This window comes from Ochotona princeps, chromosome 4, assembly GCF_030435755.1.
Source record: "Ochotona princeps isolate mOchPri1 chromosome 4, mOchPri1.hap1, whole genome shotgun sequence".
In the NCBI taxonomy this organism is placed as follows: Eukaryota; Metazoa; Chordata; class Mammalia; order Lagomorpha; family Ochotonidae; genus Ochotona; species Ochotona princeps.
This window is the reverse complement of record NC_080835.1, coordinates 51942376-51966433: the sequence shown is the minus strand read 5'-3', so window position 1 is coordinate 51966433 and position 24058 is coordinate 51942376. Positions and strand designations below refer to the sequence as shown.

Below are 24058 nucleotides of genomic sequence, written 5' to 3'. Positions count from 1 at the left end.
GTTATGGCATGGGGGGTCCAGGAGATGGGGGTTCAGGGTTGTAGACCTTGGCTATAACTTGGCCTGGGCTAAAGTCAGATTGGCTACTATTGTGTTTGTCCAGCAGAAAATGTTTTTAAGCAGCAGATTCTCTTTATCAAATGAAAGCCCAACATATGCCTACGAGTGGAACTACAGCAATCTGATTGAGGAGTTCCAAGGAGGTCACCGCCCATCCGCTGGCCCCGCCCTGGGGCCTCACCTCTATCCTTTCTGTTCCTGGCATTCCACCAAGAATTTAGGGATTAGCTGGTTGACACTAACCCCAGTACAGCTAAGCTGAAGGGTACAGATGGACCCGGAGAAATCCCAAAACCTTGTGCTGAGCCCAGGGCTCCAGTGTCCCAGGCCAGCAGGTCTCTTCTCCTCACCATCTCCCTCCTCTGGGATGGCCTGACTTAGGGCAAAGACCAGTGCTCCTGGCAATCACCTGGGGTGGTCACCTGAGGTGGAAGGCATCCCTGCAAAGTGTAAGTGACTTCCCATGTGCTCAACAGCCCAAAGCATTTATTGTCCAGCCAAGCTGACGGTCCCAGGCCATGAGGAGGGCAGGGATCCTGGGAGGCTCACAGCCCAGTGCGCTTGAGCCGCGGCTTCCTGGGCTTGATGTTCATGCGCTTCCAGACTTCAGCCGTGGTGCGGTCTGCTTTGGTCACCCCGCTGAAGTCAAACGTGGTGATCCGAGGCAGTGTACACAGCACATACTGCCTGGGGAGAAGACACAGGCGAGGAGCCGCCCCACCCCCCAAGCAGGATCTCTCCTCCTTCCCCATTTGTTACTGTCTCCCTGACCGCAGGGAATGAATGGACATGGGTATAGTCTGGGGGAGTGTGGGTTGATCTTGACTGACACCAAGAAATGCTGAAAGCCTGCTACTCCCTCCCCAGGTCCAAGCATGGCAGAAGACTGGTCTTGGCATTCTTGTTTCCCTTCCCTTTCCCTCAGGGAAGCCCAGCCCCAGGGGCAGGGCACTTACCTGTACCCCTTCTCTTCTTCTATGGGGTTCCCATGGAGAGTCAGGCTCCGGAGTCGAGGAAGGACAGCTAGCTTACTCACCTCCCCGAGGTGCTGGATGCTGTTGCCATGAAGATAGAGGACGCTCAGGTTGAAAAAAGTTGTGAGGACCTGTTAGGGAAGGGAATCGCAGCCTAGCTGGACAGGACCCCGCTCTGGGCTCACGACATATCAGCTGGCGAAGAGAAGTTTAGGGACATCTTCCTCCCTTCCCCACTCTACTGCCAGCCACCTTTCCAGTCCTCTATAGGGGATGGTGACTAACCATCACATTGAACTAGATCTGTGATGTGAGGAGCTGGGATTAAAGGCCTGGCTCCCACCACTGCCACTGCCTTGTCTGAGAGAGACCCCTCCTTGCCTCACACTGAGCCTCTGCTACACAGCCGAGGGGACAGGGATGTGGGGCGTCACGCTGCATACAGGAGCAGCTCTCACCACGTTTGTTAAGTGGCTATCACTACAGCCAGGGAACAGTTTACGAGTCCTGCCCCAGCTGCTTTCACCTCTAACAGATCCTGGACAAGCAGTGGCCAGACCTTGTTAATGCCTGAGTCTGGGGTCACAGAAAGTAAGTGCTGTGATTTCCTCCCTCCCTCCTCCACAGCCGAGCTTGGCTCGAGGCTCAGAAGGGGCCAGTAAGGACAGCTACAATTTGACTTCAGCTTCTGATGTGCCAGATGTGTTCATCTGTTTTCATTTTATACCTCACGAAACCTTCAGGAAGCCAGCATTGCATCCCCAGTTTCCCAACATCAAGGTTGAAGCTTTGAGAGGTTAGGTCGTTTACACAGTCATGAAAGGAGACAAATTTAGGATCTGAACCTGCCTCTGTGTGGCCTGCAGCCACATGCTGTGCACTACCCCATGCTGACTCAGTACTTCCTCAGTGACACACGGGAGGGAGTACAGAGGCTGCGGGGCTGGAGCCAGTGGCCAGCCCCACTCCCACCCCACCGACCCAACTCCAAAGGGCTAACTCACAGGGTCAATGGAAGTCAGGTCATTGAAAGACAGGTCGATCCAGGCCAGGTTCTCTGGGTGCACCAGCAGCTTTGAAACCACCTGGTTGAAGTCTTTCAGGTCATTGAGGACATTGTTGTTCAGCCACAGGGACTGGGTCACAGACTTGCCCGACTTGGAGTGCTTCAGTGGTCGCAGTCCTGTCCTTGGTTCCTCATTTACCATATCTGTGGGGACAGGATGAGGCCCTGAACGGGAGGAAAGGACAGAGCTCGAAAGATGAGCAATCCACGCCATAGCACAAGCCCTGTGCCGGAGGGTGGGTGACCCTGACCCACAGCTGACAGCATCAGCAAACTCGGACCAAGTGCCCGAGGCTTCCCCGGTCACATGGTGTCATTGCTTGTGTCACTGGATGTTCTGTATACCACACCTGGGTGGGAATGAGGTTGAGTTCAAACCACTCCCATTTTCCAGCTGAGAACACTGAGTCCCAGAGTGGGCTTGAGCCATGATCACACAAGACCCAGAATTCACTTCCCTGGAACACACCGAGGCAGCTTCCCTCTCCCATGAATGTCAAGCACCTACAATCTGTCAGACACTGAGTTTACGAGGGTATCTAAAAGGGCAGGCCATCTGTGCCAGGCTCTGCTTGCCCCCAGGGCCAGAGCTGGAACAGGCAGTTATGCTTTGGAGGAGCTCTTGGGCAAGAAGGAAACAAACTGGCAACTGCGGTAAGTGCTGAGTAATAGTTTGGCAACCCAGGCTGCGAGTCTGGGCAAGTTTCCCAGGGAAGCCGAAGCCTTAGCTGGGTATAGGTAGGCATCAGGTGATGTTAATCAGACAAGGCTAGAAGGAGCGGAGGACAGGAAGAAAATGGAGACAGGAGCCAGAGAAGTCTCGAATGCTAGCCTAAGAAGTTTGAGCTCTATCCTGAAGGTGCTGGGAAGCCACTGGAAAGCAAAGAAGAGGATTTAAATTTTCCACTTTGGAAAGACTGCTGCAGCTTCCATGTGAGGGGGTGAGAGCGAACACCCAGTGGGTATCTTAGTTATCAAGGAGGAGACAACGATGTGTGATCACCACGAGCTGGTTGAGTGGATGTGAAAGGAAGATACTGCAGGGTAATGCCCAGCTTTCCATTTGCATCACTGGCTGGTTGCCAAGGCTGTTAAATGACAAGGAATTTAAAGAAAAATGAGGCTGGGAGGGTCCTGAGTCCTGGCTTGGCCTTGGTTTGCGATTCCTGTAGAAGCCAAATGTGCAACTGCACATGAAGGTGACAGAGAATCCCTAGTGTACACAATGGACACATTCGATTTCCCTGGGGATGTGAGCGGACAGAAGAGGGTCAGGGAGGAGGGAGAATTCATTAAAAACATTCAGGAATAACCAGGGCAAGATAAGGAGGAAGAGGAAAGAATGGTTCTAAAGCTGTCCAGGTAGCTTATAGGAGGACCAAGTTGCAGGGCAGTAAGGACCGAAGAGCGAATTTTGACAACCTAGAAGGCCTGAGTAACTGATTCAATGGAATGACAAGCACTTGGAGGCAGAAGCCAGAGTGGATTCAAAAGTGGACGGAAGGTAAGGAAATGCATGTTGGCAGTGTAGATGGCCCTGTCAGAGAAGAAAGCATGGGGAGTAGGAATAGGATATTAGCATCCATCAGTATGCAAAATCCCCACATTTTTTTTTAAAGATTTATTTATTTTTATTACAAAGTCCAATATACAGAGAAGAGGAAAAAGAGGAAGATCTTCCATCCAAGTGAGCGCAACAGCCGGTGCTGTGCCGATCTGAAGCCAGGAACCAGGAACTTACTCCAGGTCTCCCATGCGGGTGCAGGGTCCCAAAGCTTTGGGCCGTCCTCGAATGCTTTCCCAGGCCACAAGCAGGGAGCTGGATGGGAAGTGGAGCCGCCGGGATTAGAACCAGCGCCCATATGGGATCTCGGCACGTTCAAGGCAAGGGCTTCAGCCGCTCGGCCATGCCGCCGGGCCCAAAATCCCCACATCTTTAAAATGACATCTAGAAAGAGGATGGATGTTGCCCAACCCCATAGTCAATACAAGAGCCAGAACCAGACATAAGGTTTGGCTGAGGTGGCTGTTTTTCCCGTTGTGCCTTAAACCTCTGGTTATCAGCCTGATGGCAGCCTCTGCAGAAGGAAGTATTTATAACTGCAGCTGGCAGATCTTCTGTCTTAAGCCCTTTAAATGGACCTGATATCCTTCCACCAAGCAACATTAACATCCTTTCCTCTGGCTGCAGGTTCAGGCTGAATCGCCAGGTGTCGCTCTGCTTTAACCCTGCAGTGAACAGGACCAACAGAAGCCAGAGGTGCCAGCCAGTACTAACTGCTTCCCCCAAGGGCTGCCATTTGCTGAGGTGGGCAGAGTGAGCTTGATAAGAAGCACTTCCTTGTGTCCTTCATTCCTAATGATGACATGTTTGGGGGCTGGTGTGGGGAGGGGAACACCCTAACGAAGATTTGTGAGAAGTTATAACACTATTGGATTCCATGTGGGATTGGCCCATGATTTTTTTTTTTAAGATCTATTTTAGTTTTATTGGAAAGTCAGATATACAGAGAGAGGAAGAGACAGAAAGGAAGATCTTCCGTCTGTTGATTCATTCCCCAAAAGGCTGCAACAGTCGGAGCCCAGAGCCTCTTCCAAGTCTCCCACATGGGTGCAGGGTCCCAAGGCTTTCCCAAGCCACAAGCAGGGATTAGAACTGGCACCCATATGGGATCCTGGTGCATGCAAGGTGAGGACTTTAGGTGCTAGGCTACTGTGCCGGGCCTGGCCCATGCTTCTCAAGTCACTGCAATTTCAGTATGTTACAATCCTGTCCTTAAACTACAGGTATATGTACAAGGATACCCTCGAAAGTGTGTAAGATAAAATTAAAAGATGTTTCTTTTTGATGCAAAGCGTTGAAGGAATCAGGACTAGATGCAGTGGCTTACCACAGGCATTCCATACAGCAGAGTCTGATTTTTGAGTCTCCGCTCTGCTTGGATACCAGCCTCTTGCTAATGCAGTACCTTGGCGTGGGTCTGGGACTTGGGTCCCTGCTGAGGTCCAGCTCCTGGTCTCAGCCTAGCCCAACTCTGGCTATTGGAGAGTGAACCATGGGGGATGCAGCAGACAGGAGATCTCTCAGCCTTTCAGATAAATTAATTACCATATTATTTGAAAGGGTCATCAAAACATTCATGAAAAATCACTATGGCTTCAGCCTGGCTCAACCCCAGCTATTGTAGGCATTTTGGGAAGTGAACCTGTGGACGGTAGAAATTTTTTCTCTCTGTTCTCTGCCTTTCAAATACATTTTTGAAAAACACAAAAATCTATGCATGGGGTTTAAAAGTTTGCACCAAAATAAGCGTTTTAATAAAGTTTTCTATGAACTTGTGGAATACCCATGTGTTTTAGAAGCTCTGGGGAACCAAAAAGGGACTCTAGGTTTTGGGGCTTGGCTGTGCACTCAGCCTCTGTACCCCAACTTAGCAAGATACACAATGCATATATGCATAAAGACACAACTATAAAGTACATAAATACATGCATAATAGAGCTTAGGAAATGCTGAACTAGACCCGGCACCGTGGCCTAGCGGCTAAAGTCCTCGCCTTCAATATGGGCGCCGAGTCTAATCCCAGCAGCCTCGCTTCCCATCCAGCTGCCTGCTTGTGGCCTGGGAAAGCAGGTGAGGATGGCCCAAAGCTTTGGAACCCTGTACCCATGTGGGAGACCTGGAAGAGCGTCTGGCTCCTGGCTTCGGATCGGCACAGCACCAGCTGTTGCGGTCACTTGAGGAATGAGTTATCGGACGGAAGGTATTTCTGTCTCTCCTCCTCTCTCTATATATGTCTGACTGCAATAAAAATAACTAAATCTTTTTAAGATTTAGTTATTTTTATTGGAAAGGTGGATATACAGAGAGGAAAAACAGAGAGAAAGATCTTCCGTCTGATGGTTCACTCCCCAAGCGGCACAACGACTGGAGCTGAGCCAGTTCGAAGCCAGGAGCCTCCTCCGGGTCTCCCACGTGGGTGCAGGGTCACAAAGCTTTGGGCCATCCTCGACTGCATTTCCAGGCCACAAGCAGGCAGGGAGCTTGATGGGAAGCGGGGCCGCAGGTATTAGAACCAGCATCCATATGGGATCTCAGCACGTTCAAGGTGAGGAGGACCGTAACCACTATGCTATCGTGTCGGGCCCAAAAATAAATATTAAAAAAAAAAAAATGCTGAACCACAAATTGAAGAATAACATTTTGTGCTGCAGCCACTTGATGGCAGTAGTAGGCTTTCCACATTTTCAGAGAGGGGCGAGAGATGGGGGACAGAGATCCTCAATCCACTGTTTTACTTCCCAGATGGTCACAATAGCCAGGGCTGAGCCAGGCGGAAGCCAGGAGCCAGGTGCTTCATCTGGGTCTCCCACGTGGGTGCAGGGCCCCGAGCACTTGGGTCATCAACTGCTGCTTTCCCCAGGTGCGTTAGAGCTGGACCGGAAGTGGGGCAACCGGGACTTGAACTGGCCCCTGTACAGGACGCTGGCATTGTAGGTGCAGATGCTGGTCCCTCTCATTCTGCGGCCACTGTGGACAGAACTACATCTCCTCTTTCAGATTTGAGAATCTCCATGATAGGAGCTGCACCTTCCTCCTGCCTCTGTCTCCTCAGCTATTTTGTACATTGCAGCTACTGCAGCCTACACTCTAGTGTGGACTGTATCAATAAGAAGAGGTACAGCTAGTCAAACTGCCTCTGGTGACACCATCCCGTATGATACCAGTTTGAGCCCCAGCTGCTTTAATTCCAACCTAGCTGCCTGGTAATTACCTGAGAAGGCAGGTGGTGGCCCACATGTTTGGGCTTCTGCAACCACATGGGAGTCTCAGATGGAGCTCCAGGCTCCTGCCTTTGACCTGTGTAAGTAGACCTAGGCCCACCCCAGCTATTGCAGCCATTTAGGGGGTGAGCCAATGGATGGAGAGCTTTCTTATCTTTCCTGTATTCTTTTTAACTCTGCTTTTCAAATAGATATTTAAAGAGATGCGGCGCAGATAAAGACTGCAGTAGGCAGGTGTGTGTTCCTATGAACCACTGTGAACTGGCCGTTGCGACTGATATAAATCTAAATAGAGTCCTTAAACACAAGTCACCATTCTGCTTCCCTGAGCTTAAAAGGCACTACTGGGGCCAATGTTGTGACACAGTGGGTAAAAGTCATAACCTACAATGCCAGAACCCTCATTTGGGCACCAGTTCGTGTCCAGCTCCCTATTCGTGGCCTGAGAAAAGTATCAGCAGTTAGCCAAAATGTTTGGCATCCATGTGGGAAATAAAGATGGTTTCAGTCCAGCCTAGTACTGGCTGTTGCTGCCATCTGAGGAGTGAATCAGCAGAGGAAAGATATCTATCTCTTCTTCTTTGTAGCTCTGACTTTCAAAATAAGTTTTTTCCTTATTGGAAAGGCAGATATACAGAGAGGAGGAGAGACAGAGATCGTCTGTCAGTTGATTGACTCCCAAAGTGGCCTCAGTGGCCAGAGCTGAGCCGATCCGAAGCCAGGAGCCAGGAGCCTCTTCTGGGTCTCCCACCTGAGTGCAGAGTCCCAAAGCTTTGTGCCATCCTTGACTGCTTTCCCAGGCAACAAGCAGGGAGCTGGATGGGAAGTGGGGCTGATTAAAACTGGTGCCCATATAGGATCCCAGCACTTTCAAGGCCAGGACTTCAGCCACTAGGCTACCATGCTGGGCCCCAAAATAAGAACATTTTAAGACCAAATAAGAAAAGCCAGGGAAGGCATAACTGGGAAGAAACATTGATATTCAAGAATACGAGAGCTCCCCCCCACATCTGCCACGGGCCGCCACCATCCCATTGGTCCTCATGCAAGATGCTGACTAGTCACACTGGATGAGTGTGGGCAGTGTTGGAACCTGCAGAAAGCATGTGGCAATAGAGCACACTTAGATAATGGTCAGGATGAATGTAAGATATTGTTCAACATGTAAGCTGACAACCTGCCAGCCCAGCCTGTTGGTAATGGGACCCTTCGTGTCTTGCCATAATGGGAATAGGCTTGTATCTCCAGGAAGAGCAGGCACAGTTCTTGCTGGTGCTCACGTCAGCAGCAGTCTGGGTATTGTGGGTCGTCAGAACAGGAGGGGATATCTACTGGCCAACAGACACCCTGGCTCCCCAGTTGGCTTCTACCTGACTTTACCATGGTACCAGGCTTCTTCCTGAAGACCAGCAACTTCCCTGTGAGAAGTCTGGAAAAACCAAAAAGCAGACAACACACAGTAAACCACCTCCCATCCACCAAAGACAACAGCAGTCACAAGTCTGCAGGCCAATGGGAACCCTGTTCCACCCACCCTTTAAGCAGATGGGTTTCTCCTCCTAGGGGTTGGCCCTGCTTCCACGGGGAGCAGGGCTTTGTGCTGGGGGCTGACCTTGGATGACGTGGATGCTTCTGAAGGAGTAGTCAAGAGGGGGCTCCTGCACCGCAGTGTCCATATGGTCCCGTTTGCTCATTGTTCAGGCCATCATTCATCAGGTACAAGCATGGCCTGGGAGTGTGGGCATCAGCCTGGAAGGATAGAAAAGCACAGTGTTGGCCCGGGTCCAAGGGGGTCCGCCCACCAGCTCCCCCAAGGCCCTCCGCCCCTGCCTTCTCCCCTCCACTGCTCTAAGGCTGCCTCACTGCAGTTCCTGTTTGAGAGATGAACCACAGTTCTTTGAATCTGTAGACCCCTTCCGACTACTCTGAGCACCCTCACATCTCTCAAGACTTGTGTGATCGTTTAGAACACCCATTTCTATTTTGCAGATGAAGAAATTGAGAGCCAAGGGGTATAAAGACTTGCCCAGAGTGAAGCCAATGAGTTGGTTGTTGACTGCAGTCTGAATCAGAGAGCCTTCTTGCTACTCCACAGTAGTTACCATGGAGACTGTCTTGGTCCCTCCCCTCTGGTGACATCAGGTGGGCCATTTTATTGCTTAACAAACCCCTGAGGTCCTACTCTGGATCTGATTGGGATCTGAGAGTCCTTTGCCTCCTGACTTGTCTGGAGACTTGCTGCCTTCTCTGCTTGACTTGTCTGTTAGTCCTGGTACCTTTCCATCCAAGACCCTACTTCCAGGGATCTTCTGGGATGCAGCCACGCCAACATACGTTCACCAGAAACCAGCCTGCCTCTCACCTGTCACTGACACCTGAAGCTCCACCATTAGAGATCCATCCCTCTGGGCTCAGGGCTTGTTTGGTCCCTGTTGAAATGGAAATACCCCGCTGAGAAGGGTGAACACAACATCATCAGACACTTGCAATATGATATGGATTTTCTTACCAGATCCCTTCCAATCTGTTAGCTAATGAAAAGCTGAGAACAGGCTTTCTTGGAGAATTGGGAGAGCTAAAAGAACATTGCTCACCTGGGAAGAAGAGAGCTGAAAACACACCTTGACCAAGGAGTTTTGGGATATGGGAAACATGCAAACAAAAGACAAATAGGCTACAAGCACAGGAAGATTCCCGATCAAACGTCCCCCATCTCACTCCACTGCTGTCACCTCCTTTACACTCACACTCATACGAGAGGACAACTTGTCAAACAATGCATCCAACGAAAGTACAATGCAAATTACACTGCCAATGTAATTTTTTGGACAGGTAAAATTTTAAGATTGCCCAGTAGTTTGTAAGATAAATAAAATGGCGGACCCGGCACTGTGGCCTAGCAGCTAAAGTCCTCACCTTGAACATAGCAGGATTCCATATGGGCGCCAGTTCTAATCCTGGCTGCTCCACTTCCCATCCAGCTCCCTGCTTGTGGCCTGGGAAAGCAGTGGAGGATGGCCCAAAGCCTTGGGACCCTGCACCCGCATGGGAGACCTAGAGGAAGTCCTGGATCCTGGCTTTGGATTGGCGCAGCACAAGCTGTTGCAGTCACTTGGAGAGTAAATCATCAGATGGATTGTCTTCCTCTCTCTCTCCTCCTCTCTGTATATTTAACTTTGTAATAAAAATAAACAAACCTTGAAAAAAGATAAATAAAATGGAACAGGTAATTCTAATGTTTTAACCAAAAATACTAAAATATTCCACGTGTAAACAATACTAAATATTATTGAAATATTTTACATTCAAAGCACATTCAAATTTGGACTAACCTGTCAAGTGCCCTGTAACTAGTGGCTGCTCTACTAGACAGTGCAAGTGTAGAAAATTAAAAATGAGGGCCCAGTGCGGTGGCCTAGCAGCTACAGTCCTCATCTTGAACATCCTGGGATCCCATATGGGTGCCGGTTCTAATCCCGGCAGCTCCACTTCCCATCCAGCTCCCTGCTTGTGGCCTGGGAAAGCAGTTGAGGACAGCCCAAAGTCTTGGAATCCTGCACCCCGTGGGAGACCTGGAGTAAATTCCTGGCTCCTGGCTTCAGATCGGCTCGTCTCTACCTGTTGTGGTCACTTGGGGAGTGAATCATTGGACAGAAGATCTTCCTCTTTCCTCCTCTCTGTACATCTGACTTTGCAATAGAAATAAATAAAAAAAAATTAAAATGAAAGTGGGGAGCCAGCGCAGTTCCTCAGCAAGCCAATCCTCTTCCTGTGGTGCCAGCATCGGATATGGGTGCTGGTTCATGTCCCAGCTGCTCCACTTCCAATCCAGCTCCCTGCTTACAACCTGGGAAAGCAGCAGAAGAAGGCCTAAGTGCTTGAGCCCCTACATCCTTGGGGGAGACCTAGAAGAAGCTCATGTCTTTGGATTGGCTCAGCTCTGGCCATTGTGGTCATTTGGGTAGCAAAGTGGTAGCTGAAGGGTCTCTGTCTCCTTTTCTGTGTAAATCTGCCTTTCAGATACAAATGGATAAATCTTTTTAAAGCAAACGAAAGGGGAACATCATAAATTAGGTTAAAGGAAGACAGAAGCATATCAGGCACTTTAGCAATCTTAACCTATTTATATTTTTTTTTATCTCAAGTTCCTGGCAGCCAAAGCAAACAAGGGTAACCTTGGAATATACAATTCTCATCAATGGACTCAGAGTAGAATTATTTTGTATGTAGAAACAATGAAATTGACAAATATTCATTTTTTTAAAAGATTTATTTATTTTTATTACAAAGTCAGATATACAGAGAGGAGAGACAGAGAGGAAGATCTTCCATCCGATGATTCACTCCCCAAGTGACTGCAACGGCCGGTGCTGCGCCGATCCGAAGCCAGGAGCCAGGAACTTCCTCCAGGTCTCCCATGCGGGTGCAGGGTCCCAAGGCATTGGGCCGTCCTCGACTGCTTTCCCAGGCCACAAGCAGGGAGCTGGATGGGAAGTGGAGCAGCCAGGATTAGAACCAGTGCCCATATGGAATCCCGGTGCGTTCAAGGCGAGGACTTTAGCTGCTAGGCCACGCCGCTGGGCCCGACAAATATTCTAAAAATGGATTTGCTGTTAAGAATCTACAGCTTAACAGTTTGTAATTCAGCTTACACTACCACAGCTCAAGTAAATTCCCTTTTTGGTAACTCAGCCTGGGCAGGGACAGAGTTTAATAGGTGTGGAGGCGTGCGGAGGCAAACGTCATCTCAAAAAGCAGCAGTCTCAGCTGGCCTCGGGGGAGGTACCAACTCAAGTCAGGTCCCGGCTGAACTGCCTGTCAAGTGATGGACAGGTCCTGTGGACATGGGTTATTTATTAGGTGTACCTGCATCTTTTGGGTATTAAATCTACAGACAACAGATAATATTTTTTAAAGATTTATTTATTTCTATTGGAAAGTCAGATATACAGAGAGGAGGAGAGACAGAGAGGAAGATCTTCCATCTGATGATTCACTCCCCAGTGGCTACAATGGCTGGAGCTAAACCAATCCAAAGCCAGGAACTTACTCCAGGTCTCCCACAGGGGTGCAGGATTCCAAGACTTTGGGCTGTCCTCGACTGCTTTCCCAGGCCACAAGCAGGGATCTGGGTGGGAAGCAGGGCTGCTGGGATTAGAACTGGCGTCCAAATGGGATCCTGGTGTGTTCAAGGCGAGGACTTTAGCTGCTGTGCTATCATGCCGGGCCCAAACATTATTCTTTGGTAGAGAAGCAGAGGGGGCCTAGTTACACGGAAACCCATCTTATTTCAGCTACAATATGCTTGTTGTCTTTGCATCAGACTGAATACTTTTCACAATGGAAGTTCTGGGTTGGACTCCATAGTTCCATACCACTGAATGTGGATTTTAGCTTCAGGACACTTAAAGGCAAAGTCTAATGGTCAATCTTGGACCATGAGTCATGTACATACAGTATAGTTCCTAAAAACTTCTGATTGTGTAGCCCTGGCTTCTGGTGCATTTTCTGAAAGAGTATTAAATCGGAGCTCTAAGCACTGGAGAAGTTTGTTGATTGGAGAGTATTGTTAGTTTTCTCCACTTAAACAGTAGCGCAGGCCATGAGCTAATACTGCGTTGTGTTCATTATCTTAACACAGAACCTGGTTTACAACGGGCACTCAGGAAATGCTTGAATAAATGAGAAACTGCCAAATACGAGGGTTTCTGTTTGGAGGGAACTTATTGCCAAGCTGTTGTTTCTAACAATTGGCTCCCAGGTTCAGCTGTTTCAGTCCATACCTCATTCAGATACTCAGTTCCATTCTGCAAACATGTGTTGAGGGCTTGCTGCCCTGGGCCTGGTCAGAAGGAGGGCAGCCAAGATAACGCATAACAGAACCTTGTCATGGGCATAGAAAGACCTGCTGGGTTTCTATTGATTGTGGCAAACTGGCCTGCAGCCAGTTCCAAGGAACAGCTGCCCTCCTAGTGAATATTCACTCACATTTCAACACTCAGCTCTTGTGTACTCTTTTCTATAAACCTGTTTTAATTTTTAAAAAAATTTTATTGGAAAGACATACACATATGCACATAGAGCTTCCATCCACTGGTTTACTTGCTAGCGGCCCCCAACAGCAAGGGCTGGACCAAATCAAAGCTCAGACTTACGAACCCCATCATGGCTTTCATGTGGCAGGGACCATGTACTCGAGCCATCACATGCTGCCTCTTGGGACGTGCGTTAGCAGAGAGATTCAAGCTAAATGGGAACTTGAACCCAGACACTGTGATACGCGATACAAGTATCTTAACTACTGAGCGAAAAAGCCGCACAAAGCCTGTTTTCCAGATTCCCATGTTAGACTGGTCACTTGGGAGATTCCTACTCATGGTCTCCCTGTCTCCCTCCACATCTTTGTCATTCCATCCCTGTCTAGTGCTTTTTCAGTCATGTGACTTGTGTAGTAAGATGCTGATAAACAGGAAGCAAATCATCTTTCAAAGGGGGCTTGTTGAGACTGCTGTGGTGCAGTAAGTTAAGCTGCCACCACCAACACCAATATATGTGAGCACTGGCCCAAGTCCTGGCTGCTCTCCTGCTGATCTACTCCTTCCTAATGTGCCTGGGAAAGCAGTGGAACGTGTCTCAAGTAGTTGGGCTGCTCCAAGTTATGCAGGGCTAGCCCTCTTGTTATTTTATTTTTTATTTTGGCTTTTTATTGGAAAGACAGATTTACAGACAGAAGGAGGGACTGAGAGAAAGATCTTCCATCTGCTCGTTCACTCCCCAAGTGGCCACAATGGCCAGAACTGAGCCGATCCAAAGCCAGGAGCCAGGAGCTTCTTCCAGGTCTCCCGTACAGATGCAGGATCCCAAGGCCTTGGGCTGTGCTCCACTGCCTTCCCAGGCCACAAACAGGGAGCTGGGTGGGAAGTGGAATAGCCAGGACATGTACTGATGCCCATATGGAATCCCGGTGCGTGCAAAGCAAGGACTTTACCCACTAGGCTACCGCACCAGGTCCATTGTTATTTATTATTATTATTATTTTTTTAAAGATTTATTTATTTTATTACAAAGTCAGATATACAGAGAGGAGGAGAGACAGAGAGGAAGATCTTCCGTCCGATGATTCACTCCCCAAGTGAGCCGCAACGGGCCGGTGCTGCGCCCGATCCGAAGCCGGGAACCAGGAACCTCTTCCAGGTCTCCCACGCGGGTGCAGGGTCCCAATGCATTGGGCCGTCCTCGACTGCTTTCCCAGGCCACAAGCAGGGAGCTGGATGGGAAGTGGAGCTGCCGGGATTAGAACTGGCGCCCATATGGGATCCCGGGGCTTTCAAGGCGAGGACTTTAGCCGCTAGGCCATGCCGCTGGGCCCTATTTATTATTATTTTTAAAATATTTACTTATTTATTTGAAAGGCAGAGCAAGAGGAAGAGATAGAGAGATCTTTCATCCTCTGGTTCACTCCTCAAATAGCCACAGAGGCAAGGGCTGGGCCAGGATGAAACTAGGAGTCAGAAACTTCATTTGGAAATCCCATGTAGGTGTCAGGAGCACAAGCAACAGCAAGCCATCTTTAATTTCTTCCCTGGGTGCATTAGTGAGGAGCTGGATGAGAAGTGGAACAGCCAGGACTCAAACTCATATGAAGTTCATATGGGATGCTGATGTTGCAGGTAGCAGCTTAACTCACTGAACCACAACACCAGACCTGCCTTGTTGTTCTTTGTTAGTGCCATGAGAAATGAGGCTGCTCGAGGGATGCAACAAGTGTGCTTGTAAGACGTGAAAGAACAAAATTAATAAATTTTTTAAAAGAAGTGACTTTTTAAAAAGGATTTATTTATTTTTGTTGCAAAATCAGATATACAGAGAGGAGGAGAGACAGAGAAGAAGATCCTCCGTCCGATGGTTCACTCCCCAAGCGGCTGCAACGGCTGGAGCTGAGCCAGTCTGAAGCCAGGAGCCAGGAGCTCTTCAGGGTCTCCCACACGCGGGTGCAGGGTCCCAAGGCTTTGGACCGTCCTCGACTGCTTTCCCAGGCCACAAGCAGGGAGCTGGATGGGAAGCAGGGCTGCCAGGATTAAAACCGGCGCCCAAATGGGATCCTGGCGGGTGCAAGGCGAGGACTTTAACCACTACACTTTCATGCCGGGCCCAAAATTAATAAAATTAAAAAGAGGTAAAAGAACCAATGATTGGGGACCAGTGCAATGGCTAGTGGCTAAATCCACACCTTGAAAGTGCTGGGATCCATACAGGTGTCGGATTGTGTCCTGTCTGCTCCACTTCCCATCCAGCTCCCTGGCTGTGGCCTGAAAAAGCAACAGAGAATGGTCCTAAGTCCTTAGGACCCTGCACCCATGTTGGAGACCTGGAGGAAACTCCTGGCTTCGGATCAGCTCCAGCCACTGCAGCTACTTGGGGAATGAAACGGGATGGAAGAACTTCCTCTCTCTCCTTCTCTCTGGAAATTTGCCTTTCCAAGAAAAATAAACAAAAAGATTATTTATTTGGATTTTAGCTCAGCAACGCTGGAGCTGAGTTGATCCAGAATCAGGAGTCAGGAACTTCCTCCAGGGCTCCCACATGGTGCAGGGTCCCAAAGCTTTGGCCCATCCTCTACTGCTTTCCCAAGCCACAAGCAGGGACCTGGATGGGAAGTGGAGAAACTGGAACTTGAACTGTTGCCCACACGGGGTCCTGGCGTTTGAGGTGAGGATTTAGCTACTGAGCCATTGAACTGGGCTGCAAAAAAAAAAAAAATCTTTTAAAAGAAGAACAAGAACCACGATTGCAGTTCACCCCCAAGTCAAGACCAGGAAGGAGAGTCGCCCAGCCCACAGGTGAGAGCAGATGCACAGGTGAGCCCAGTGAGACCTAGGCTTAAAGTAGTAATAAATGCTTATTACCTTAAGCTGCTGTGTTTTGGAATAAAACCACCACATTTCAGGTCAGTTTCACAGCTAACTGCTGGGATGCCTTCCTGGTGCTGGGAGATTTTATCGCAGTCTATTCCCTCTTCTATGAGGCAAAGACAAATATTACCTTGAGAGCCAATGTGTATCTTATAGCAGCGCTTGGCAAGTGGATACAGTTGTGCTTTCTGAACTGACTGCATTACAGCCTGCTTTTGAGCCCCTCCCTGAAATCTTGGGAAGTTCCTAGGAAGCCAGACTTCTGTTCTGGTTGCAGCCTCGCCTGGCACTGATCTGCCACACAGCGAAGACTCCACTAAGGCTAACAGTGAGTGGAAAGTGAGAGAAGAAATGAAGGCACAGAGGAGTCTTGAAGGCGTTACAGAGAGGGCTGACTGCTGGGGAGCACTTGCTCACTCCTGTGGCTGTGTGCTTGGCACCAGTCTTTCCCAGCTGTTACTCTGGCTCATGATCCTAACACCTTTGTTTGGCTAGACTGACTGACGTGATGCATGGCAGGGTAGTGAAAACCATATCTGCTCTGTTCTAGAAATGGAAGTTTTCTTGAAAATGTGTTAACCTTTTATTTATTTAAAAGATTGATTTTATACTTATTGGAAAGTCAGATATACTGAGATGAGGAGAGATAGAGCAAAAGATCTTCTGTCTGTTGATTCACTCCCCAAGCAGCCGCATCCAAAGCCAGGAGCCAGGAGCCTCTTCCGGGTCTCCCACGTGGGTGCAGGGTGCCAAGGCTTTGAGCCATCCTCAACTGCTTTCCCAGGCCACAAGCAGGGAGCTGGATAGGACACAGGGCTGTTTAGAACTGGTGCCCATATGGGATCCTGGCATGTGGAAGGCAAGGAATTTAGCCGCTAGGTTACCGTGCCGGGTCCTATTTATTTATTTCGAGAGAAAGAAAAACTAACCCATGGGCCCGGCGGCGTGGCCTAGCGGCTAAAGTCCTCGCCTTGAAAGCCCCGGGATCCCATGGGCGCCAGTTCTAATCCTGGCAGCTCCACTTCCCATCCAGCTCCCTGCTTGTGGCCTGGGAAAGCAGTTGAGGACGGCCCAGCGCATTGGGACCCTGCACCCGCGTGGGAGACCTGGAAGAGGTTCCAGGTTCCCGGCCTCGGATCGGGCGCAGCACCGGCCCGTTGCGGCTCACTTGGGGAGTGAATCATCGGATGGAAGATCTTCCTCTCTGTCTCTCCTCCTCTGTGTATATCTGGATGTAATAAAATGAATAAATCTTTAAAAAAAAAAAAAAAACTAACCCAGAAAGCTCCCATCTGCTGGCTCACCTCCCAAAAGCCCACAACAGCCCGGCCTAGGCTAATGCAAAGACAGCAGCCGGAAACACATCTTCCACATAGGCAGCAGGAACCCAAACACTGGCACCATCACCTGCTGCCTCCCATGGGGTGTGTAACAGCTGGAAGGTGGCACTCAGGAGCAGAGCTCGGGAACTTAGGCACAGCTAAGGCACACATAGTATCAATCAGTGTCTTAACCACAAGACCATTCCCTGCTCGTTTTCTTTTAAAAGTTGTTTCATGGGCCCAGCACGGTAGTCTAACGGCTAAAGTTCTTTCCTTGCATGCGCTGCGATCCCATATGGGTACCGTTTTGTGTGTCCTGGCTACCCCACTTTCCATCCAGCTCCCTGCTTGTAGCCAGGGAAAGCAATTGAGGACACACAAGGTCTTGGGACCCAATAGCTGCCTGAGAGACCGGGAAGAAGCTCCTGGCTTTGGATCAGCTCAGCTCTGTGGCCACTTGGGCAAGGAGCCAGCAGATGGAAGATCTTTGTCTTTCCTTCTCTCTGTAGACCTGAATTTCCAATAAAAAAGAAAAGAATATATCTTGCAAAAAAAGTTGTTAGCACAGTTGAAAAATGTCAACGAATATAAAGAAGTACATCAAGTAGAAAAAGTCTAAATCTCTGTTAATTTTTTTGGCAAGAAAACCACCCAGGATAAACATATAATAGATTATATATATATATTAAGACAAAGCTTATTCTTTATGAAACTTTTCAGATCAGTGTAGGCTCTCCCAACCTTTTAATGGCTAAGAATGTTCCATGGTATGCGTGTCAAACTCTACCTGAATCAATTTAATCATTCACAAACTGAGAGAAATTTGTCTTTCGGTTTTGGAAGCCGAGACAGGTAACAGCAAGGCAGCACCGGAAGCTTTAAGGAATAATTAGATGAGGAGATCTCATAGGAAATTTAAGAGTTTATTTTATGCTTATTTACAAAATAATATTTTATTTTTCATGAGGTTTATATAATTGAGAAGGATGTATGCCCATATGCACCACCAATTAGAGTGGGAAGGGTCAAGAGATGGCAGAAAGTGGAGGAGACAACTGCCTCCAATCTTAATTTCTATTCTTACTGTATCTGGGAGGAGTGGGGAAAGGAGAGAGGGCTGCACCCCGCAGCCTAACCATGCTTGTTTATTTTCATCTATCTGAAAGGGCAACTGCTAGGCTGAGCAGGCCAAAGCAAGAACACATAATTCTGTCTGGGTCTGCCACATGCTTAGAAGGGTCAAGCACCTGAACCATCATCTGCTATCTCCCAAGATGCATTAGTGGGCCCGGCGCAGTAGCCTAGCAGCTACTTGCCTTGAACATGCCAGGATCCCATATGGGCGCAGGTTCTAATGCCAACAGCTCCACTTCCCATCCAGCTCCCTGCTTGTGGCCTGGGAAAGCAGTCGAGAATGGCCCAAGGCCTTGGAACCTGCACCCGTGTGGGAGACCTGGAAGAAGCTCCTGGCTCTTGGCTCTGGATCGGCACAGCACCAGCTTTTGCGGTCACTTGGGGAATGAATCATTGGACAGAGGATCTTCCTCTCTGGCTTTCCTCTCTGTATATCTGACTTTGCAATAAAAATAAATAAACAAATGAAAAAGATGCATTAGCAGGAAGCTGGATCCAAAGCAGAGGTGCTAGGATTTGAGCCAGTGTTGCCATATGGGATACTGGCATCATAAACAACAGCTCAACCTGCTTCCCACAGTGCCCACCTTAAGACAGTTTCTGTTGACGGGTTACAAGTGAAAGGAAGGAAGAAAGAAACAAAAACAAAAGCAATGAATGCCAAGAAAAACCTGCCACATAAGCCAACATATCTGGGGAGGTTATATTCCCAATGTGCCAAAGGGAGATCCAAGATCCACCTTGGCTCTGGCCTACACCTCTGTTCTCATTGCTAACCTCATGTCAAAGGCACAGTGGGTTCAACTACCACCTTGCATTCCATACTGCAACACCTATTCAAGTCCTGGCAGCTGCACTTCCCCAATCCAGCTTCTAGATAATGCACCTGCTCAGGCAGGAGATGATGGGCCAAGTACATTGGAGATCTGGATGGAATTTCTGGCTCCTGGCTTCAGCTTGGGCCATTGGGGCCATTTGAAGAGTGAACCATTAGAGACCTCACATTTCCTTTCTGTTTCTTCTCTTTTCTCTGTGTGTCACTATCTTCTAAATAAATAAATGTAAAAAAAAAAAAAAAAAAACACTTCAGTTCAAATACAATTTTCACCTGCCTCTGTGCCTCTGGAATGGTTTCTTTTTCCTACTCTCTCTGCTTCATTAAAAGATTTATTTTTTTTTTATTGGAAAGGCAGATTTACAAAGAAGAGAGACAGACAGAGAAGGTCTTTCATCTGCTGGTTCATTCCCCAAATGGTTCCAATGGCCAGAGCTGAGCCAATGCGATGCCAGGAGCTCCCTAGGGGTCTCCCATGTGGGTGCAAGGTCCCAAGGCTTTGGGTCATCCTTGACTGCTTTCCCAGGCCACAGGTAGGGAGCTGGATTGGAAGTGGAACAGCTGGGATTAGAACCAGTCTCCATATGGTCTCTGTACTTGAGAGGGGAAGATTAGCCTGTTGAGCCATTGCACTGGCCCTGATTCTTTCTTTCTTTTCTTTTTCTTTTTTTTTAAAAAAAATATTCATTTTACTTTTATTGGAAAGGTAGATCAGATTTACAGAGAGAAAGACCTTCCATCTACTGGTTCAATCCTCAAGTGGCAACAACAGCTGGAGCCGAGCTAATCTGAAGCCAGGATGCAGGAGCCTCTTCTGGATCTCCCACATGGCTATAGGATCCCAAGAACTTGGGCCATCCACTACTGCTTTGCCAGGCCACAAGAAGTCAGCTGGATGGGAAGTGGATTAGCCAGGATACAAAGTGATACCATATTGGTTCACAGAGCTTGCAAGGTGAGAATTTAGACATTGTGCCATCATACCAGGCCCCTGATTCTTTTCATTTTTAAGATTTATTAATTTGAGGGCCCAGCAGCGTGGCCTAATAGCTAAAGTCCTCACCTTGAACATGCCAGGATCCCGTATGGGCGCCGGTTCTAATCCCGGCAGCTCCACTTCCCATCCAGCTCCCTGCTTGTGGCCTGGGAAAGCAGTCGAGGATGGCCCAACACTTTGGGACCCTGCACCCACGTGGGAGACCTGGAGAAAGTTCCTGGTTCCTGGCTTCAGATGGGCACAGCACTGGCCGTTGTGGTCACTTGGGGAATGAATCATCGGATGGAAGATCTTCCTCTCTATCTCTCCTCCTCTTTGTATATTGGACTTTGTAATAAAAATAAATAAATCTTAAAAAAATTTATTAATTTGAAAGGCAGAGTGATAGAGATATATTCCATGCAATGATTCATTCGTCAAATGCTTGTAATAGGCAGAGCCAGGCCAGCCCAAAGCCAGGAGCCAGCCACAAAATATCTGTTCTTTCATGTGAGTCATAGAACACCCATGTGGCCAGGAACCCAAGTACGTGGGTCACCATCTGCTGCCTCCCAGGCACGTTAGCAAAGCTGGACTGGAAGTGGAGTGGCCGATATTCAGACTAGCACTCTAACATGGCACAAGGGTTTCCCTAGCAGCATCTAGCCCTACTGTACCACAGCACCTGCCTCTTACTTTGCTAATTCTTACATCAGGACTCAGAGTCTAACTTTCCTGAGAATCCTACCTTATCTCCAAGTCTGGAGGTGGAACTTCTATTTGGGGACTGCTGTAACACCCTATGCTTACTGCCAGCGCAGCACTTCTTGCACTACAATTATCTATCTGCCTGCTAGCTCTGTGTCCATAAAGCCTACTAGGGCAGGAGTCATGTTGTTCTTGTAGCTGCTGCTCATAGTGGTGTCAAGTAGTACATGCCTGACAAGGAAATTTAAAAATCCGATTGAATGGTATTATGAAAGAAAGGCTGCTTTAACTGAGGGATCTAATCTGGTTTCAGCAATCTTCCTTAGAAGCAATTGAGAGAAATCTGAAGGGCAAGCAAAGCGGGGAAAGGAGTGGATACGCAGGGGGCTAAGAAGCTCCCAACAGAAACAATACTTATGTGCAGAGGTTGTTTGGTGGGAGGGCTCTTGGAAAGTCTGAAGATCTTGGTGGTCATATGACTAAAGAGGAAAGAAGGTAGGGTATGTCTGGTGGAAGCTGGACAGATGGGCAGGAGCCACGCCCAGAGGTTGCTCTATGCTCAGAGCACTAGAAAGTCACCATGCATATATTAACGTTGGGGTGGGGTAGGTAGGAATATTTTGTGTTTGAAAGGTTACTCTGGCAACAGTATTACAAAACGGCTAGGAGGGAAGGCAGGAACTTGTGCTGCTATCTGAAAGTAGATAAAAACTGTCTAGGAAGTGAGTCTGGCATACTGTGATAAATGAGTTAGGGTAACTCGGGTTCGTGGCTTCTGCATAGTGTGCATGGAGGTGGAAGCACAGGATGAGGCCAGGCTGGGAGGATGCAGTTGGGGTACACAGAGAAACAGGTGAATATGGACTGCCTCTGAGATAATTTCAAGGGGCTATCAGGGAGGCAACTGAATCCACAGTCGAGTTGAGAGAGCATGGGGTCAGAGACCCAATTCCTGTGTTTATCTGCATGCAATAAACACCCAAGACAGAGGCAGGGAGCAAGCCTGGAAGGACACTGGGAGTGAGTGGCCCAACCAGAGCCAGCCCAACACAGCCGCTCCAGGCATGGGCCAAGTGGTTCCTGTTCCTGCAACATGTTGGATGCCCAGGGTCTTCAGTCCTTCCAGCTTGCTTTCCCCGTTAACACTTACAGGGAAGGACTGGAACTTCGTTCAGGCTGAAGGCTACCAAAACCCAAAGCAGGCCGCAGGTTTCTTTTCTTTGGGGTCAGTTTAGCCTATTCCTTGGAACAAAGTCCTGAAGACACAGAAAGTAGTGTAGGCTCAAGTTAAGGAGATCCCACTGGCATGTTTAGAACTGAGGGTTAATTTTGCGGGTTAAGTTAGCAATGGCCTTGGGCAAGTTAGTTTTCTTTCCTAGGATTCAGTTTTCCAATCTGTGAAATGGGACTAAATACTATTGATTTACAGAGCTGCCCTGAGTAGCTAGAGAGACACCGTGAAAGTGCTGGACAAGTTTATCAGTGTAACACAGCTCTAAGATGACATGGAGATAGCGGAAGAAGAGGTCATCAGGCAGCAGTACCTTCCATGAAGGTTCAGGACGATCCTGCTTGGAAAAGGAGGGTCACTTCTAATCCCACAGGATTTCTAAGTCTCCAGAATTAGGGGGAGTGGTTTACTTCAAGGCCGCGCCCATATCGGAGCAAAACCAATCCCGCCTCACATCTCCCGGGCGTGTCTGGGAGCCCCGTACCCACAGTGGCGGAGGTTCTTGAGCACCCCAAGTCTGTATGGGCCATTGTCAGTGCTCTTCACCTCTGGCCAATCCACCCTCCCCAATCCCCTCCAAATGGGTGTTGCATCTTGTTTACTGTGAAAAAGGCTGAGGACTGCCGAGGCAGGTCTCGAGTCCCCGAGTAGGGAAGTTCTTTCTGTGGTATTCCTCCGCTCTTCGTAGAACTCTAGTTCCCTACGGCAGGTTTCCCGTTTTCCCGCGCGACTCACCAGCAGTCGCTTCCCCTCCAGCCTCGGCGTTCCTACTCTCTCAGGGTGACGCAACGCCATCTCCATGGCAACCACTTCCGTCACCACGTCCGGACAGGCGCGGCCAGAGCTGTTTTGATACCTACAGGGATCTGTAGCTCTCCGGGACACGGCGCCCGTGCCGCGAGCGCTGCTGGGATTGGTAGTTCCTCTGGGCCTCCAGTCCAGGCCTGGGTCCGGAAGTAGTCACACGCCCTCCCTCTTCCCAGGGAGCCTCACACTTCCTTTTCCCGGGTCCTCCCGCGCGTTCCGGCGTGAGGGAACGGCCCACAGGGGCCAATCAGAGGGCGTCTCGAGGGGGCGGGGCCGCGGTTTAAATTAGTTGCGTCGCACCGCGCCGCGCGCGCCCGCGACCAACTGCATCCCGGGGAACGCGGGGTGCGGCGGGAGCGCGCGGCCAGGTAACCGGCGCGGGCCGCGGCGGACGTGCGGGCTGCGCGCCCGCTGGAATGCACGGGCCCCTGGGGGCTGCTGCAGAGGTCGGGGCGAGCCCGAGGCCTGCTTCGTGAGCGGTCGGAAGGGGGACGACCGTCTGGGAGGGTAAGTGTGGGGGCGAGGGGCGTGACGACGCGGAGGGTCTGGGCGGGGGCGTGTCCGTGGGCTCCGGACCGAGCGCCGCGGGGTGGGGGGCTTGTAATGTTCACGGGGTGGTGGTCGTCGTGAACCGTGTCCGAGGGTCAGCTAGGCTTCCGCCATTGGGCTGACAGCTTTCTAAAACATAGTTCGATTCTGCCCCGAGGTGGCTATACTTTGTCACACACATGGGGACGCCCGAGGCTCCTCAAGCCTAACTTGGCCTGGGTTACGGGCTGGTCACTTTTTTTGGAGCCTCCCTTTGCGAAGTGTCAACAGCTTTCTCACCTGCCTTTGTTTTCCGGTTGTTCTGAGAGTCAAACTGGGTGAGGCGTTCTTGTAAGCACCCTGATGGAGAGCAGGTTGTGGGTGGGCGGGAGCCCAAAGGGGGTGATGCCGCCTCCCCTTTTCCTTACCATCTGGTCCTCTAAGAGCTTCTTACGTGTTTGGCTGCCTTTGTGCTGGGATGCCAAGGGCGTGTGGGGCAGACACTTGCTGATCAGAGAAGCGGAGCGCAGTACCGTGTGGGCGTCTTACTGCTGTTAGGGACCTGGGGCAAGGCTTCCACGAGGACAAATTTCAATCAACAGGACATAGGGGTGTATGTGTGCCCCTTCCTCCCTGCTCCTTGGAGTAGTTGCCGCCACAGAGGAAGAAGTGTGCATTTGGCTGTGAGAGTTTTGGAGGTTCTTTTGATTGGTCTCAGTT

General features: G+C 49.5%; 1 protein-coding gene across 4 annotated transcripts; it reads right to left on the bottom strand.

Annotated features, from left to right (window-relative positions):
• Positions 1-526: 526 nt before the first annotated feature.
• On the bottom strand, positions 527-22777 carry LRRC51 (leucine rich repeat containing 51). 4 transcript variants are annotated; one of them, XM_058662228.1, is made up of 6 exons: positions 22739-22777; positions 9248-9314; positions 8498-8634; positions 2039-2244; positions 1097-1165; positions 527-743 (listed from the first exon to the last, which is right to left on the bottom strand). In XM_058662228.1, the coding sequence occupies exons 3-6, from the start codon at positions 8577-8579 to the stop codon at positions 606-608; spliced, it is 495 nt and encodes a 164-aa protein (XP_058518211.1). In that variant the 5' UTR covers positions 8580-8634; positions 9248-9314; positions 22739-22777; the 3' UTR covers positions 527-605.
• Between the last annotated feature and the right edge of the window lie 1281 nt (positions 22778-24058).

Coding starts and splice junctions, on each gene's coding strand:
- LRRC51 (XM_012928294.2), bottom strand. CDS start 8,579: ATGAGCAAACGGGACCATATGGACACTGCGGTGCAGGAGCCCCCTCTT. Junction 2,245..8,497: donor AAGCATCCACGTCATCCAAG/GTCAGCCCCCAG, acceptor CTGTCCCCACAG/ATATGGTAAATGAGGAACCA. Junction 1,166..2,038: donor ACCTGACTTCCATTGACCCT/GTGAGTTAGCCC, acceptor CTTCCCTAACAG/GTCCTCACAACTTTTTTCAA.